Raw genomic sequence first — 15,887 nt, 5'->3', positions numbered from 1 at the left:
TTAGATATCTAGAGTTGAGAATTCTCTAGAATTAGTGAATCTAGAGTTCTCCTTAGAGTACTATAAATAGAGATGTAATCTCACACATTTGTATCAAGCAAAATACAAAGTTCTCTCTTCCATAAAGAATTCTCCTACCTATCAAGTTTTTATTAAAGCCTCCAATATTTCTAAACACTTGTCCTACACATAAAAACAACCTTAGTTCCAACATGCAAGGACACTCTCCAACCTTGAAGAATATTCACAGATAGAAACCATAGGATTATAGCTCTTGCAATTATATTCCAAGTTTATTTTTTAAGCAAAAAGTTAAAGCGTAGCAAAAGATGTAGGCACGGATATCCCAACAAGATGAAGGCACATATATCCCAACTAGGTTGGCATCCGGACACCCACACCTAAAATCAAACTGCTCAACTTTAACAAAATATTATTAAAATCAAAAGTAAAAGCTTGGGGAACTTCCAATTAAATGCAACACAAGCATGAAAAAGAGAACACCTTAACTTTATTTCTTCTCCCACAACCTCAGCTATGAAAGAAAAATACAAGTAGATAAACATATTCAAGAGTGGCAGGGTGATTAACTAGATTTATTACAATATTCTTAATTTTAAGAAAGCAAGTACCTTAAAATTAACTAGATTTATCATGTAAGTTCAATGTGAGATAGCACAAAACAATGTAGAGCTTAAAAGGAATCACTTACAAATTTTGTGTACGCTTGGTCAACCAAATCCCTGGACTGTCCAGCAATGTACTGCTCCATCCGCGTTGCAAGGGTTGCAAATCTATAAGTAAACAATTAAAACATTACTTAAGCCCGGATATTTGCGACAATAAATACGAATTGGAACTAAAGAGTGCAGCTGGTTGAATATGGGGGAAACTTTATTGACTTCAACCTATGAAGTATTAACACAAACATGGACACCAAAAGTGACACTGGCACGTCAACACTATTAATTATTTGAAAAATAGTGGCTGATGAAGCACAAATACTTATTCTTGACGCATTGCAGTGTCTGGGACGTTTCCTATGCAGACACCCGTACAACCTTCACATGACACATGTCAGAACACTCCTCGTCAAATGTCCTGTTTGGACATGTGACCCGGACTTCATGGACACTTAACTAGTTGACCACTATTCAAATAAGGATCAATGCTGACAAACACAATTCTTATAAAAAGAATTTCAATTATTAACTTAAGAAATGTTAGTAGTTTTAAAACATGGACACCAAAAGTAACACTGGCACGTCAACACTAGTAATAATTTGAAAAATAGTGGTTGATGAAGCACATAAACTTATTCTTGAGGTGTTGCGGTGTCTGGGACATTTCCTATGTGGAGACCCGTACAACCTTCATATGACACATGTCAGAATACTCCTTGTCAAATGTCCTGTTTGGACATGTGACACAGACTTCGTGGACACTTAACTAGTTGACCACTATTCAAATAAGGATCAATGCTTGACAAACACAATTCTTATAAAAAGAATTTCAATTATTAATTTAAGAAATGTTAGTAGTTTTGAAATGTTTCTCTTTCCGCTTTTCATAGACAGGTACGCAACTACATATATAAGGGAAATATTAAGTGAGCACCTGACAAGGGAGAGGATCAAATATTGACCAAAACAATATATGGTCAAGATTAACATCTTTTATATTTTCAACTAAAATCTCTAAATTGCTCCATCTCACAATAATTGTTGTATTTGACTATTTCACACAAATTTAGAAAATGAGATAACCAAAAGAAAGAGATAGTGATTGTATTTTCCTTATCATAAATGCAGAGTGAAAAATAACATGAAAGTGTTGCACATAGTATTAATTATAGGGTACATTGAAAATGGAAAGTGACAATCTTTTTTGGACAGTTTTGTTGTTGTAAATGTGACAGTTGTTAGAAATATAGCTAGAGTATAAAGGAAGAGAGAGAAGAGAGAGAAAGTGGATCTATATTCATAACAGAATTCTGAATTAGTTACAACAATGAATCAGACTGAGTTATATACCTCAAGCCTCACTGTGCTGACTCAGCACAGTGTTGTTACAATACTACCCTCTTTATAATATGTCTATACTCTAATAACAGTTATCAAGGGACAAAGGACGAAATCAGAAACATTATCTAATTTTCTATCTCTTTCACATTAAGCACACACATTACTGGCTTCTCACATGAATATAAGAGATAACAATCAATAAGGTTGATAGTTTAAACATTTATACATATTCTATCTTGATATACATATAAATAAGCATACGTGCTAATTTGACAAAATCGTCATCAACATTTCTCTTTCATCTATTTGTATGTCATGTCAGTATCACAGATCAGCAACTTTAGTTGGCATATTCATAGTTTCATCTAAAAGTGGACTGAGAGAAAAAAAAAAAAAAAAACAAATTTCTCAATAACTCAAAATGATTTACGTATGAAATTAACGAGGTTCACAATAGAAGATAATGATTCCCTGTTTAACAATCTTCAATAGTTACAGAGTTTTTCACTACATGCAGTAGGCAGGTTATTCTGGGTTTTTCAACATTCTAAATTTTGTATAACAGGAAGAAAAAAAACTAAAAAGTGGACACTGAGATATCATTCTAAAACATGCTGATTTCTTGAGGGAAAGAGTCGTTTTACCTGGGAATGTAGGGTAGGACACTTTGGCGAACATTGCGTTCACTTCTTTCAATCTGATGGCAAGCGTCATCCACAAACTAAAAGGTTTCCAATTAGATGAATTGAGTTAACGTCTCACTCTTTCAAAATTAATTGGAAATTCTAAATAAAATTAGTCACATACACCTCTAAACATCGTAGATATACGAGACTCAAGGTCACCAAGCAAAAGGCAGACAAATCTTGCTACATCAGCTTTTTGACCAGAGAGATAACGTTCTGTAATTCCGTGCATTGATATGCAGCATAAAGGATCAATCTTGCTTGCCCACTCCACAACAGCATAGAAGTCTTCCTGAAGTTATATAAATTACAAAGCAGCTTTATAATAGTTGTCTTTTAACTTATTTTTAAGTTCCACAGAAACAAAATATGAAGGAAAACATAAGAACAAGTAAGAAAGAGAGAAAGAAATGGGAGATAATAGAAATACAAGAAAATTTGTGTATGTATTGTAAAAACTAGGAGAATTTCCTTCGACGGAGCTTCTCATTACTCCTGAGATAAGGCTTAGTTTTAGTTACAAAGAATGAACAAACGCCAATCACTACCACAACTCTTATTAAACTCTTTCAAGAATACATATTCCAATTATTATCATTGGGCACTATAAGTTACTCCATCTGACCTTATTTAAAAGCAAAAAACTTCATAACATTTTAACCTTAAATATAAACAAATGTCAACAAATCTAAGCACTTTTAATGTCTTTCTTTCAAAATTATTCCTTATTAGTTACTTAATATTGTGAGAAGATAACAATTTAATTTGGGATAGCTTAGTAATTTTATTTTATGCATACTTGAATTCCATCAAGCAAATCCTGAAGTGCTTCATTTAAAGCTGCTAGCTCCACAGAATTTATACCTGGAAATTTGAACTAATAAATGGCAAAACTATGGAACAACTGATCACAACAAATAAAAATCAAACCATAGTGACTTGTAAAATTTTAAAATGCAGAAAGGATATTTTTTTTGATAATGAAATACTTGTACTTGATTTACTATCCTTATCGTCAATGTCCGCAATTCCCAAATCATCGTCATCTTTAGCATCATCAGTAAGTCCTGATTTATTACCATCAAGTGTAGGAATTTCGAAGCACATGAAGTGTGCAAAAAAAGAACTCTGAAACATAAATCATGAACAGTTACAAATCTAAGTTATTGAAGATAAACAAGTTTCAAGGAGCAAATATCAAGAACTTTCACCTCATCCACCATAAGTGGGATAAAAACAGTGAGCAACTTTGCATATGCATCAGCAACGGAAGAGTCGGTAGAATTTGCATTCTGACCAGATCCCATGGAACCTTCTGTTAGATTTTTAGAAGTTTTATTACTAGCACGAAGTTCATTAGCAAACTCACGGACCTGTGAAGGGATGCTTGAAACATTAGATTTTGCATACAAACTATTCTACCAAAACATAACAATACTAGTATGACTTAGAACCCAAAATAATTTCAACATAAAGAACAAAAAATAATTGATTAGAAGAGTTGGTTAATTGGATCAAATGGAATCATATAGAGAAAAATCATTTAAATAATCAGAGAAAATCATTTTAATAATCCTAATTAATAATTGGGCACATTATTTTTCTAGGTCTCTATCTACCTTTACTAGTCTCCCCCTAATCTACTTTTCTAACTCTGATTTCTATAGAAATTACACATACCCTAAATTTTTTAACAATAATCTCTTTATTTCCTTTTACAATAACACATATGTAGTCTGTAACTTAACTCTAATATAGGAAAGCAGTGGCAAGGACTAGTATATAGTATAAGTGTAGGTCATAGCATGATTTTACCAGCAAATGACCAAGAAATAAAAATAACAATAATACAATGAGTATTTATAATGTCAAACCTCCCTGCGAAGAAGCAAGTTTAGAGAACAGCAATAAGCTTTTTTCAATGGGCCCAAGCAATTCTTGTCAAGAATCTGCATGTTGAGGGGAACACAAAGAAATGAACACAAGAAATATATGTAAAACAAAACTTTGAGAAGACGCTGTAGTTAATTATTAATTAAACCTTTAAATGTTGCAAAAGGCGTGCATATGTCCTGCACTTGTATCGCAGGTCAGCATGATCTGGCCTTTTCAACTGTCCCCGCTGTTTAGAGCAAGTAGACATAGTGAAAATTAAAGATTCTTTTTATTTTATCAAAAACTTAAAGATTCTAAGACTTAAAGTTTATAACTCCAGAAAATACCTGAGAAAAGTAACTCTTATCACTCATCATGAAATCAACAAAAGTAGCAAAGTAATTCCTCAAAAACTCAGAGGCTCTCCTAACAAAAGTAGATTTTATTATTTGAAGTTCTCCTCGCTTCTCTTTAAACTACAGAAGTGGAAAAACCGCCATTAAAGCCAATGACCTTTAGATTCTAAAAATATGGGAAAATATCTCATAATATCATCATGTTAGAGTAATTTAGATTATCTCTTAAGATAGGTTATCATATTTACTTAAGGTTTCTTTAGTTTGAGAAAATATTTTCTAACATTATCTTCTGTTTCCCTTAATAATCATAAAATGTTCCCTTTATTTTGTGTTTGCAAGGATTTGTACATCGTCCAATGAAAAATAATTGAAACTAGGAAAACAAAGATGGCAATGTGTGATATTATTATGATTTACCAGTGAAAATAGAAAATGAAAGTGGAAAATATTTTCTCTGATCAACAAACCCTTAGTTTTTTATGATTCCTTTCGTTATTTAATCAGGATTACATGTTTAGAACTAGTTGAAACAAAAGGTCAGTTCCAGGTTTTTCAATCGTATACTCTCTTCCTCTTACCCTATCAAAAACCATACAAATTCAACACTTTCTTTAGTTTCTACAGCCCATATATAATAACTTATTTGCTTAGTGAGACTCACAAATCAAAATGGGGACAAAAAACTTATCAAACTAATCAAAATGGGAGCAGCTGATGAAGAAAAATCATAATTTCTGCCTCAATATTTTTACAAAATTAAGGAAAATAACATACAGCTCTCATCTTTGCGTAAGTAGGATCTATGTTTGACACTTCAAAACTGCGCAAGGCCCCGGTCAACCACTCGCTTGCTTCAATATTTTGAAGCATTTGCGCTTCATCAAATGAATCTCCTGTCAAAAATGCTGAATACTACAGCAAATAAATGTCATTAAATTAATATTTAGATTAAATTCAAAACTATGAAAAGTCATCAGGTAAAGACATACCTCAGAAGGGATATGCAATCGCTCAACAAGTTTATCAAGCTCAACAATGAGAGATTGGTTATTTACTGATTGCATTTCCAACTTGTTATTGCGGATTTCAATCTAGAAATGAGAAAAGTAAAGTGAAAAAGATGAAGACATCATTTTATTCATCAAAGAAGGAAATCATTAAGACATAAGATTTTTATAAAGGATTATGATGATATGGAAACCTCCTTACAGATAAAAGAAAACAAACAAGAGATTAAATAACACATCAATCCCCTCAACTTGCTGACATCTTTAATAAATCTCTTCAGAGTCCTCAGATTACTTACATATCTGACAAGATGGATGCATATACATCATATGCACCATGTTGAGGGGAAGTGTTGAGATATTGTATTTATAATTAGTATCTGTTAGGATATCATTGAATTTATTTACTCATTTCTTTCTTAGTTCATTCTCCCTATGAAAGACAACCTATTCAGTTTCAAGTATTTTCATGGTTTGCTTCTCCTCCTACTTAACTTTTCATTTTCATTTTGTTTGGGGAAGATAAATCTTTTAAAATAAAATAAATATAAACTACTCTAATATAATTAGACAACAGAGTAAACAGAAAAGAAAAGAAAAGAAAGAACAATAAAACAACTAAAGCATCTTTGCTATTGTGGTGAAAACAGCATGAAGAAAAAGAACAGATCAAACCATAAAAAATAAAAATAACCTACTAGACTTGTGAATGCGCAATGCAATGCTCTAGTAAAAAAACTAAGATATCAAATTAAGGAACATGGATTCTCACAAGCACTGCTATAAAACCACAAAGAAAATTGTGAATAGGCACAATGTGCTCCAGCTTGAAGTGTACAAGCCCTTACTGATTCAATATCCTCCCTCATGTGTCGGAGTTTCACATTAAACATGCCTAACCATTCATCCATGTCCTCCACACAATTTGAAGCAGCTTCAAGCCCTTGCAACACCTTCAAGATACAAATTGGTATGTGTCACTACATAAAAACATGTGAATGCAATTTAAACAACCGATTATGAGAAACATGAGGATTAATAAAATGAGGAAGCATTTTCCAATCATTGTATTGTTACCACAACAACTTTAATGGTTTAAGTGGAAATGATGATACAAAATTGCAGTTTAAAATATCTGCACAAGGTTAAAGATTTAGAAAGGGGATTGTTGAGTCTCACATCAACTAGAGATATGGCTTAAGTAGGGCTTACAAGTCTTTTTTAGGATGTTCAATTATGCCAAAAACCTAAGATGGTGTTAGAGCTTATCCTAGGCCCGTTATTGGATTAAGATCTCTGTTATTCCACCATCATCTGCACACACTCTAGATGTCCAGTTGTGTGTGTTAAAGGGTGTTTTGAGATCCCTCATTACTTTGTGCTTCAAATGTTCAGTCTTGAGCGTGAAGGGAGGTTGAGAATCCACATAGACTAGAGATGTGACTTTAGATAGTGTCTATAAGACTTGGGCGCATGTCAGTTTTGTGGGGTAGGGTTAGGCCCAAAAACGATGAATTAATCAAGCAAATTGGTTTATCTAAAAGAAGGTCAAAAATCGAAGCTGTATTGATTTTAAATAATTATAATCATAACTTGAAAACACAAATAAACTCATTTTTCAGTGTAACATTATGAATTCACAGTGGAGGAAATTAAGCAACAATATAATACATAAAAATAAAGGGCCTGTTAAACACAAATAAACAATAAGGTGATACCAGCAAAAGAAAGGTAATAATTAACTCAAAGAGTAGTTGTACCTCATCTATCAAAGGCTCACTTTCTAAAATAGCATGCACATTTGCTGCTTCCAGAGCCTGGAGCTCTCTTTTCAACCTTTCAGAAAATGCCTCTGCTTGACTAATACCCGTGATATAACTGCCCATTCAAAAACTACGACAGTTTAATTCTGCACATTGGTATTATAAAAATAAAAAGTAAACATATATGATTTAACTTTTATAGAAACGAAAGAGAGAAAGTTGCTTTCGATGGCATTGAATAAATCCTCTGCACCCATAAGACATTAATCATATGCTTGCACATCACAAATATGCGACCTGAGAATACATTTGAAGACAGATCGATAGCACCTACTTTCCCAAAAGAGCTTCCATGTCCTCTTCCTCTGCTTGGGAGACAAGCTCCTTTTCAACATTGACTTTCAATTCTGCCTCATTGACAGCATATTCAACAGTAGCACCACCTGCTTGTTTATTTTGAGTGGAAACTGCAGGTGTATTTTCCTATATCACATTGGTGAAAATAAATAGACAGAACATAAGGTCTAGAATAATTAACAAAAATTACTCATTAAGGGCATTGCCATTAGAGTTTAACATTCTAAGCATTAAATCCAGGATTTCAAGATCACTAATGAGAGAAAACACCCTCCATTCAAAGTAATAAATGTTGAAGACTTGAAATTTAACAGGTTTACAAGACAATAAATGTAGCTTGATTGTAAAGAAACTTCAAGTTTAAGCATTAGAAGACCATTACGCACCTTAGCCCAAAGAGCCATCTCCACAACATCTACGCCAACAACTTTAGGAAGGCGACCTAGGACATCTTTGCAAATATTCAAGATAGAAAGCAGAAGGCGGTTCCTGAAAAATGTAATAGACACAGTGAACAAAAGTCCATCTCCTTACATACAATTATAGACGGTTGAAATTTATGTGCTTAGATTATATGTTTCTCTCAATGGTATAACCTGTCATCAATATTGCGCATTGTCCACTGTGAAGGAGCCACAGTGTGATTTCTAAGGTTATCAAATCCCTGTAAGATGTATATTCATCAGTAATCCGCATCCCAACGGGGAAAAAAAAGATAAGTAAAAGAAAATGGGTGTATCTTGATTTGCTTTGATTCCAGAAACAGAGAATATACTAAGAACATTGCAGTAAATCTGTCTATTTAATTTTATTATTTATTTAGCTTTTTTAATTTTGTAAGTAGGGTTTTTGATTTGGGATTCTTTATTGTCATCTGTTAATGTTATTTAGGGATTTCATTCTATTTTTGCGTATCTTATTTCATCTTTTGAGTAAAAATAGCTTATTATGAAATTGGTGGCTTTATATTGGGTCTATCAATTGACCTTCAGTGTACACGGAGAGAGCTGGCAACACCATTCTTTTCAATACACTTTTCTGTTGATCAAAATTCAAATGGAGTCCACTAAATGATGTGAGCCCGGCATAAATTTAGTGAGACCCATATGAATTTCAACCAATAAAAAGTGTGTTGAAAAGAGTGTGTAAGAGAGTATGTTGTTAGTACAATTTTAATTTCTATTACAACATGAGCATATGTGTTAAGTTTTCTTCATTCAAAAAGTAGGGGGACCCTAGGTTATCAGCAGAGCATCCTGATCGGTTTGTCCTAAATCAATTATCTTCGCAACATAAAGATTTGTGAGGAAGAATGAAAAATATAAAACATTACCAAAGTAAATGTACATCCACTGGGATCATTAGTTGCTACTTCCACTTTTGAGAGATGCTTCAGCTTGTATATCTTAGCAGGCTGAAAGAACCATAAATATTACACAACAACAAGTCTTTTTCCACTGAACTTTAAAACATCTAACCAAGACAAACTCAGGGCGGGGGGCTGTGAGGTGTTAGCTCAATCCGTTTCAGTTTATCTGTTTCTCTAACCAACAAAGGCAAGGTAGATAATTTCTTCACTTCAGATGAAGCAAAATGGATACCGCTAAACCTTGCAGCAAGGGCGATTGCCTTAGGGATTATGGAATGGGATGAACAGGAAACGTTGGTATAAAAAAAACAAAAACCAATACTAACAATGTGCAAGAAAAAAACAGCTTCTCAGGTGAGAAGGAAATCACCTCAAGCACTCCTCCATTTGAATACTTTAAGACTCGAAGAAAAGCTTTAGTCCGTTGAGTTTTCGCTTTCGCTACACAAATTAGAATGTTGTCACTAACAGTCCTACAAAAAAAAAAGAATTAAACAACAAATTGCAACACTACCGCAAGGTGACCCCACATGCAACCTACCCAGAGAAAAGTGGTGGAAAAAATAGTTAACTTCTCTCATCTCCCTTTCAATTCCTTTTCAATAGAATCTTACCAATATAATATATAAACAAGATAAGATACACTGCGAGCTAATGTCTCAAATGCTGATTCCGCACATTTATACCAACTACAAGAGGGTAAAACCTACAATGACTTATTAAATTAAATTAAAATAAGAGAAGCATACTTTCTGATTTCTGATTTAATCCCCCGCTGTGCCTGCTGTTTACGAAACAGAACAGAAATTGCCTATTAACTTATTTCATAACTCAGAATCAACTATTCGAATGCATAAACCTTACATGTTAGTAACTCCTTACAAAATCAAGTAAACCCTTAAACACGTACCCTTAGCTTGTACACACCCTCAGAAATCAGAATCGAGTAAATATTACATTTCCCAAAACAAGCAATGATTCACATTGTAGCACCGACTCCTCTGGAAAAAGATGTGTCTGTATCAGCATCCGTGTCCGAAACTGACACCGACACTTATATTACATTTAATTTATTTATTTTTGAAATTATTATCTGTGTCGTCCATGTTTCATAGCTGATTCATGTAACGAGGCCTACAAGACGCATACGGAATGCACGAATGCTACATTTCAATTTCTTCAATGACAAACTAATTCATTTTAGCTTTGCGTTTTACGAAAATTTATTGCGAACAGTGATTGGAGCATTATTGATAAATGTTAGTAATTAAGAGAGAAAATGCAGAGAGTGAAAGAGTAAAAGCGCGTACTAGAGATAGCGAGAACCCTAGGTTTAGCCATTTGACGACCAAGCATGGCAGCTTTTCCCCAGGTACCGAGAGTCTTGACGACACGGATGGAAATGACGATATTCTGTTTCGTGCCTTCAATTGCAGCCTCGCAAGCTCGCCGGAGTTCAGCATCGTCGGCGCTAGATTTCGCCATTTTCTTATCTCTGATCTCAAAATCGAGGACCGATGAAAAGTTTCCGAGAAGAAAAATGTGAATGTGATGCGCACAAGGATGCAAAGAAACACTGACTATTATTTTCAGCAGTGAAAATAGTTGAAAACGGTTTCGGTTGGATCTTTCTCTTTGCTTCCATTGAAACACACACGTGTCACTTCGCGCGTTTTCGCGCTACAAAAATATTAATGTTTTTTTTATTATTTTATGAGTATTAGGAGTATTGTACATGTGTGAATATATATGATTGTGTTTGTTTTTATGGTTTAAAATTTTTTTTTTTTTGGTATTTTTAAGATTATTATTTTTGTTTCAAATGTAGAAATTTAAATTTTTAAAAATAATTATAAAACTTGTTTAATTTTAAATTATAAAAAAAAATTATAGTAAACATGAGAAATTACGGGAAGTTATAGTTTGTTGAACTTATTTCCCATTATATTCCCACCACTCATGGAATAAGAATAAAACTTCTTAGAATAAAACTTATTTTCGATTATATTCTGTGTAATAATATTTTTTTAAATAAAAAATTTCTTAGAATAATTTTTTAAAACTTGAATCGAACATAGTAATATTGCATTTCCATAGTCGTTATTCTCATGAATATTTTTTAGTAAAATTTGAAACAAACACACCCTATCAAGGTGTATTCACTACTTCATGTGTATTTCTATTAACTATAGATGAAGAGGATTTATTTTCGAGATTCTCAACCATTTTTTTAGAGAGAGATGTTTTTCCTTTTCTTTAAAACTTTTTTCCTAAACCGTTTAGGGTTTGGTGGTTGCATCTCACCTTCATGGTGGCTCTCCCCTCTCACGTTTAGGGTGGTCACCTTCTTCTCTATTAAGAGCATAATCCACCCTTTTCATCTTCAACCGCATGTTATTACCAAACCAAACTCATTATTCAATTACCCCTCTTTCTCCACTTTGAACCACTGTTAGTCTTCTCTTCCCGCATCTGCGGCCGCCACCAGAGCCACCACCACCAAGAAATTAAGAGTTTGTAATGTTAATTTTCACATCTCAAGCTTAACAATAGTAAAGATACCTCTCTCCCGTGTAGCTTCCATTTCACCTCCGATGTCGCCAACCATTCGTCCAACTCCAAAGCCGCCATGGATACTTTACACCTTGCAGCCTCTCTCAGATTTGTCTAATCTTATTTATGTTTATCTAGTTTTTATTTTGTATCTTTGTCTTTTGAGGTATGAGTTTGTACTCTAGGTGTTTCACAAAAGCCTCAAAAGTAGACAATATTGAGACCAAAGATAATTGAAATGCGCAAACACAAGTAAAAAAAATCATCAATAGTTGAATTTGGAAAAAGAATGTGGATTTCTCTTTTTTATCTTGCCATTGATCTTTTCGCAAAAGATTGGTTAATTGGATGATAAGTTGTGGTTTATGCTTCGGGCTTGTTTGTGTCCTATTATCTTGTGAACTTTCTATATGTATATAGGTTTTTGTTTAGATTTAACTCTATACTATGGAAGGGGTATGTCCCATTTCAAGTGTCTCATGAGATTTGTATTGTATGTGTTCTCTTAATCTAATGAATATGTTACCTTTCAAAAAACTATATAAGAATACTATCTAAACTAGGATAGATCAAATAATGGCATCTCCTCTATCAAAGATGCTTAAATATCATAGCTTTACTCATAATGAAGTTATTTAGACCAAAAATATCTAGTAGCCTTTCATTCCTCCATCCAAATCTCTCATAACCCGAAGGCTTCTACAAATTTTATAGCTACAAATTATAATCTTAGGAAACATGGTCTCTCTATTGTTTCTTGTTGCATCTTAAGCACTCAATTCTTGAAGACTCCTTGATATCTCTTTCTCCACTACACATGCACTAGAAAATATTGGACATGGCTTGCCTCCATTCTTAGAATACATCCTGACAATTCTAGATTTGAAAATCTCTTCGACATATGCAATATATACTAGAGCTCCTAAGTCATGCATTTTATCATCTAAAATATTACCTTCATTCTTTGGATTACTTGGTACACAAGGAATACAACTTGTTTCAAGGATGAAGCCACCAACTTCAACATGGACCTTAGGCTCCTCAAAGGCTTAATCCATAAAGTTGAAAGCTTCTCCAAGGATCATAGGTTTTCCTCAACTCATGAGTTATATATTCTTAAATACTTCAACATCAAGTGCAACCCACATCCTCCACCCTCCATCAAATAAGCTTATTGGTACTTTATTATCTTAGATTTTTATTTGAGATATTACTTAGAATTTATATTTATTTCTAAAAACTTGGAACTAGTTTTTTAGAAATATCATAAAACAATAATTTGTATTTAAAAGAAAACTTAACAAAATTCAACCCAACGTTTCGCCCAAAAACACTTATTTAACCAAACCCACAAAATCGTTTGCGCAAGCGTTAAATTTGAAGTATGTGACATTCTTTTGTCCCAGCTTCCTCAATTGATTATTAAAAGGGGCAGACTTTCAATCACAATCCCTGAAGTTGAATATCTGGCCAGAGTGGAGGCTTGCAAACATAACCTACAGGGAAGGATTATTTGGGCTAAAGGTTCACATTTGTTGTCAATTATTTCTCTTCGAAACAAGCTCAGCATTCTTTGGAAATGTATGGTGAAGTGGGGAGGGACTTATCTAGGGAAATGAATTTTTGAGTTCTCCTTCTTATCTCTTGAAGATTTTCGAAGAGTGGGAGCTTCAAGTTCATGGAACCTCTCCTTAGGTATGTTAAAACTATTTCCTTGGTCCAAAGACTTTATACCTAGTGTTTAGCAGATTAACACAACCAAGGTTTGGGTCTATTTTTATGTTCTTGCACAGGAATATTGGCGCCCTAAAATTTTATTTACAATTGCTAGTAGCAAAGGATCCCCTATCTTCTCAAATATTGCTCCTACTAAGCCAATGATTTATCATACCTTTGGGCATTTTATCCGGGTTTTGGTTGACATGGATGCTCCGTCAGAAATTCATTACAAAAACTTAGTTAAGAGACTTGGTTTTTCTTTTTTCACAGATGTTGAATATGAGAACTTTCCTCATTATTGCTTTTCTGTAAGAAATCATGACATTCGATTGAGGTATGCAATTTCGGTAACAAAGGGGATTCTAAGAAACCTGACCCTAACCCTGTAACCAAACTTTTTGTAGCTGCTAAAATATTTGTTCCTAAAATTAAACACCCTCCAGGCATTCATTTGAACAAGATCAATCAAGAACCCCATCATTCCTCCAAGGTCCCCCCGACAAAGGAAAAATAATTATGAATTAATCTATAAATAAATATTAATTAATAAATAAATATCAATCAAGAATCTCATATATATATATATATATATATATATATATATATATATATATATATATATATATATATATATATATATATATATATAATATCATATGAGAATGTTATATTTATGTGAGAACATGAGAACGAATCTAAACTATTATATTTTAAAATATGAAAAAGCTAACATGTGCCTTAAGGGCACAAGTTAATAAATTATTTATAAAAATATTTTCTTAAAAGACACGCATTTAATGTGTTGAAACTTTAAATGTGATTTTATTATATTTAATTTTTACTAATTATAGTATCTTTAACATGTGGCTTTATGGCACATGTTAGCATGACCCTTTAAAATAAATGGTGGATATTACGTGTCATTCTTTTTTATCTCTTCTCCACTATTTATTTTAATAATGAAGGAGAGAGAAAAAAGAATGACACATAATATCCACTAGTTATTTTAAAATCTAATGGTTCAGATTCATTTTCATGTTCTCACATAAAAATAACATTCTCATATGAAACGTTCTGTGTGTGTGTGTGTGCACGTGCGCGCGCGAGAGGATGAATCAAATTGCACCCGAAGAGTTACACCACAAGCTATATTTACTTAAGGCAAAATACCCTTTTTCGTCCCTTAACTTTCACTCGGGGTCCATTTTGGTCCCACAATTTTTAAAAAGTTCACATAACTCCCTTATCTTTTAAAATGGTGCCACGTTTATCCTTCCGTTTGGTTCCGTTAGTTGTCTCATTATTTTATCATAAACGTGGCATTACGTGGCATTTTAAGAGTGCTGATGTGTCAAATACAGTATTATAGGGTTATTTTCTCATTTCCACTAAGTACCATTTTCCAGAATACTTCATTTCTCTTGTCCATAGAAGACGAAAAGCTCGAAGAAACTCCGAGTACCCTTCTCATCTGTGCATTGCAATCTGAAGGAATAGCGAGGATTGACACTGTTAGAACAAGATTTGTTCTTATCAATTATCTTAGTTTTGATGATAACAATAATATGAATTTTGCTTAAGATAATATGGTACTCTAATCCAATGCAATTTCCCTTTCAGGAAATATATAAAGAGTACGCATAATTCAGCGCTCAGAAGTTGTGTCTCAAATGGTTCAGCATGCAACATCAGAACATGGTCTGGCAAGACATCAGAAGATGGTCGAAGCAGAATCAGAACATGGGTCTATGGAAGCATCAGAAGAACATGAGATCAGAAGCACTGAAGATCAGAAGATGGTATCACGCAACAGAAGCACTTCAAGATCAGAAGATCAGAAGATGCTATGCACCAAGCTGTTTGACTCTGATGATATTCAAACGTCGTATTCACAAACATCAGATCAGAAGGAAGTACACGTGGCAGACTACGCTGACTGACAAAAGGAACGTTAAAGCTACTAAAGGCAACGTCAGTAGACACAGCGTGAACAAGGCTCGAGGTAGTTGACAAAAGCGTATAACATTAAATGCAATGCTGTACGGAACACGCAAAGCATTAAATGCACTCAACGGTCATCTTCTCAACGCCTATAAATATGAAGTTCTGATGAGAAGCAAGGTTACCAATTCTTAACAACTCTGAACGAAAATAAACTTGCTGAAACGCTATTCA

The 15,887-nt window shown here is 33.5% G+C and overlaps 1 protein-coding gene across 1 annotated transcript; it reads right to left on the bottom strand.

The window, feature by feature from the left end:
* Positions 1-511: 511 nt before the first annotated feature.
* LOC131650571 (exocyst complex component SEC3A-like) lies at positions 512-11,052 on the bottom strand. The gene is made up of 20 exons (XM_058920278.1): positions 10,751-11,052; positions 9,811-9,881; positions 9,405-9,485; positions 8,668-8,735; positions 8,458-8,560; positions 8,049-8,197; positions 7,712-7,829; positions 6,800-6,904; positions 5,934-6,035; positions 5,719-5,856; positions 4,933-5,061; positions 4,752-4,832; positions 4,585-4,659; positions 3,922-4,083; positions 3,700-3,838; positions 3,510-3,574; positions 2,832-3,002; positions 2,669-2,745; positions 713-794; positions 512-535 (listed from the first exon to the last, which is right to left on the bottom strand). Exons 1-20 carry the CDS (start codon positions 10,923-10,925, stop codon positions 512-514), a joined length of 2,115 nt encoding a protein of 704 aa, XP_058776261.1. The 5' UTR covers positions 10,926-11,052.
* Between the last annotated feature and the right edge of the window lie 4,835 nt (positions 11,053-15,887).

This window comes from Vicia villosa, linkage group LG2, assembly GCF_029867415.1.
Source record: "Vicia villosa cultivar HV-30 ecotype Madison, WI linkage group LG2, Vvil1.0, whole genome shotgun sequence".
In the NCBI taxonomy this organism is placed as follows: domain Eukaryota; kingdom Viridiplantae; phylum Streptophyta; class Magnoliopsida; order Fabales; family Fabaceae; genus Vicia; species Vicia villosa.
Note: the sequence above shows the minus strand (reverse complement) of the source record. Positions and strands in the feature narration are given on the sequence as shown.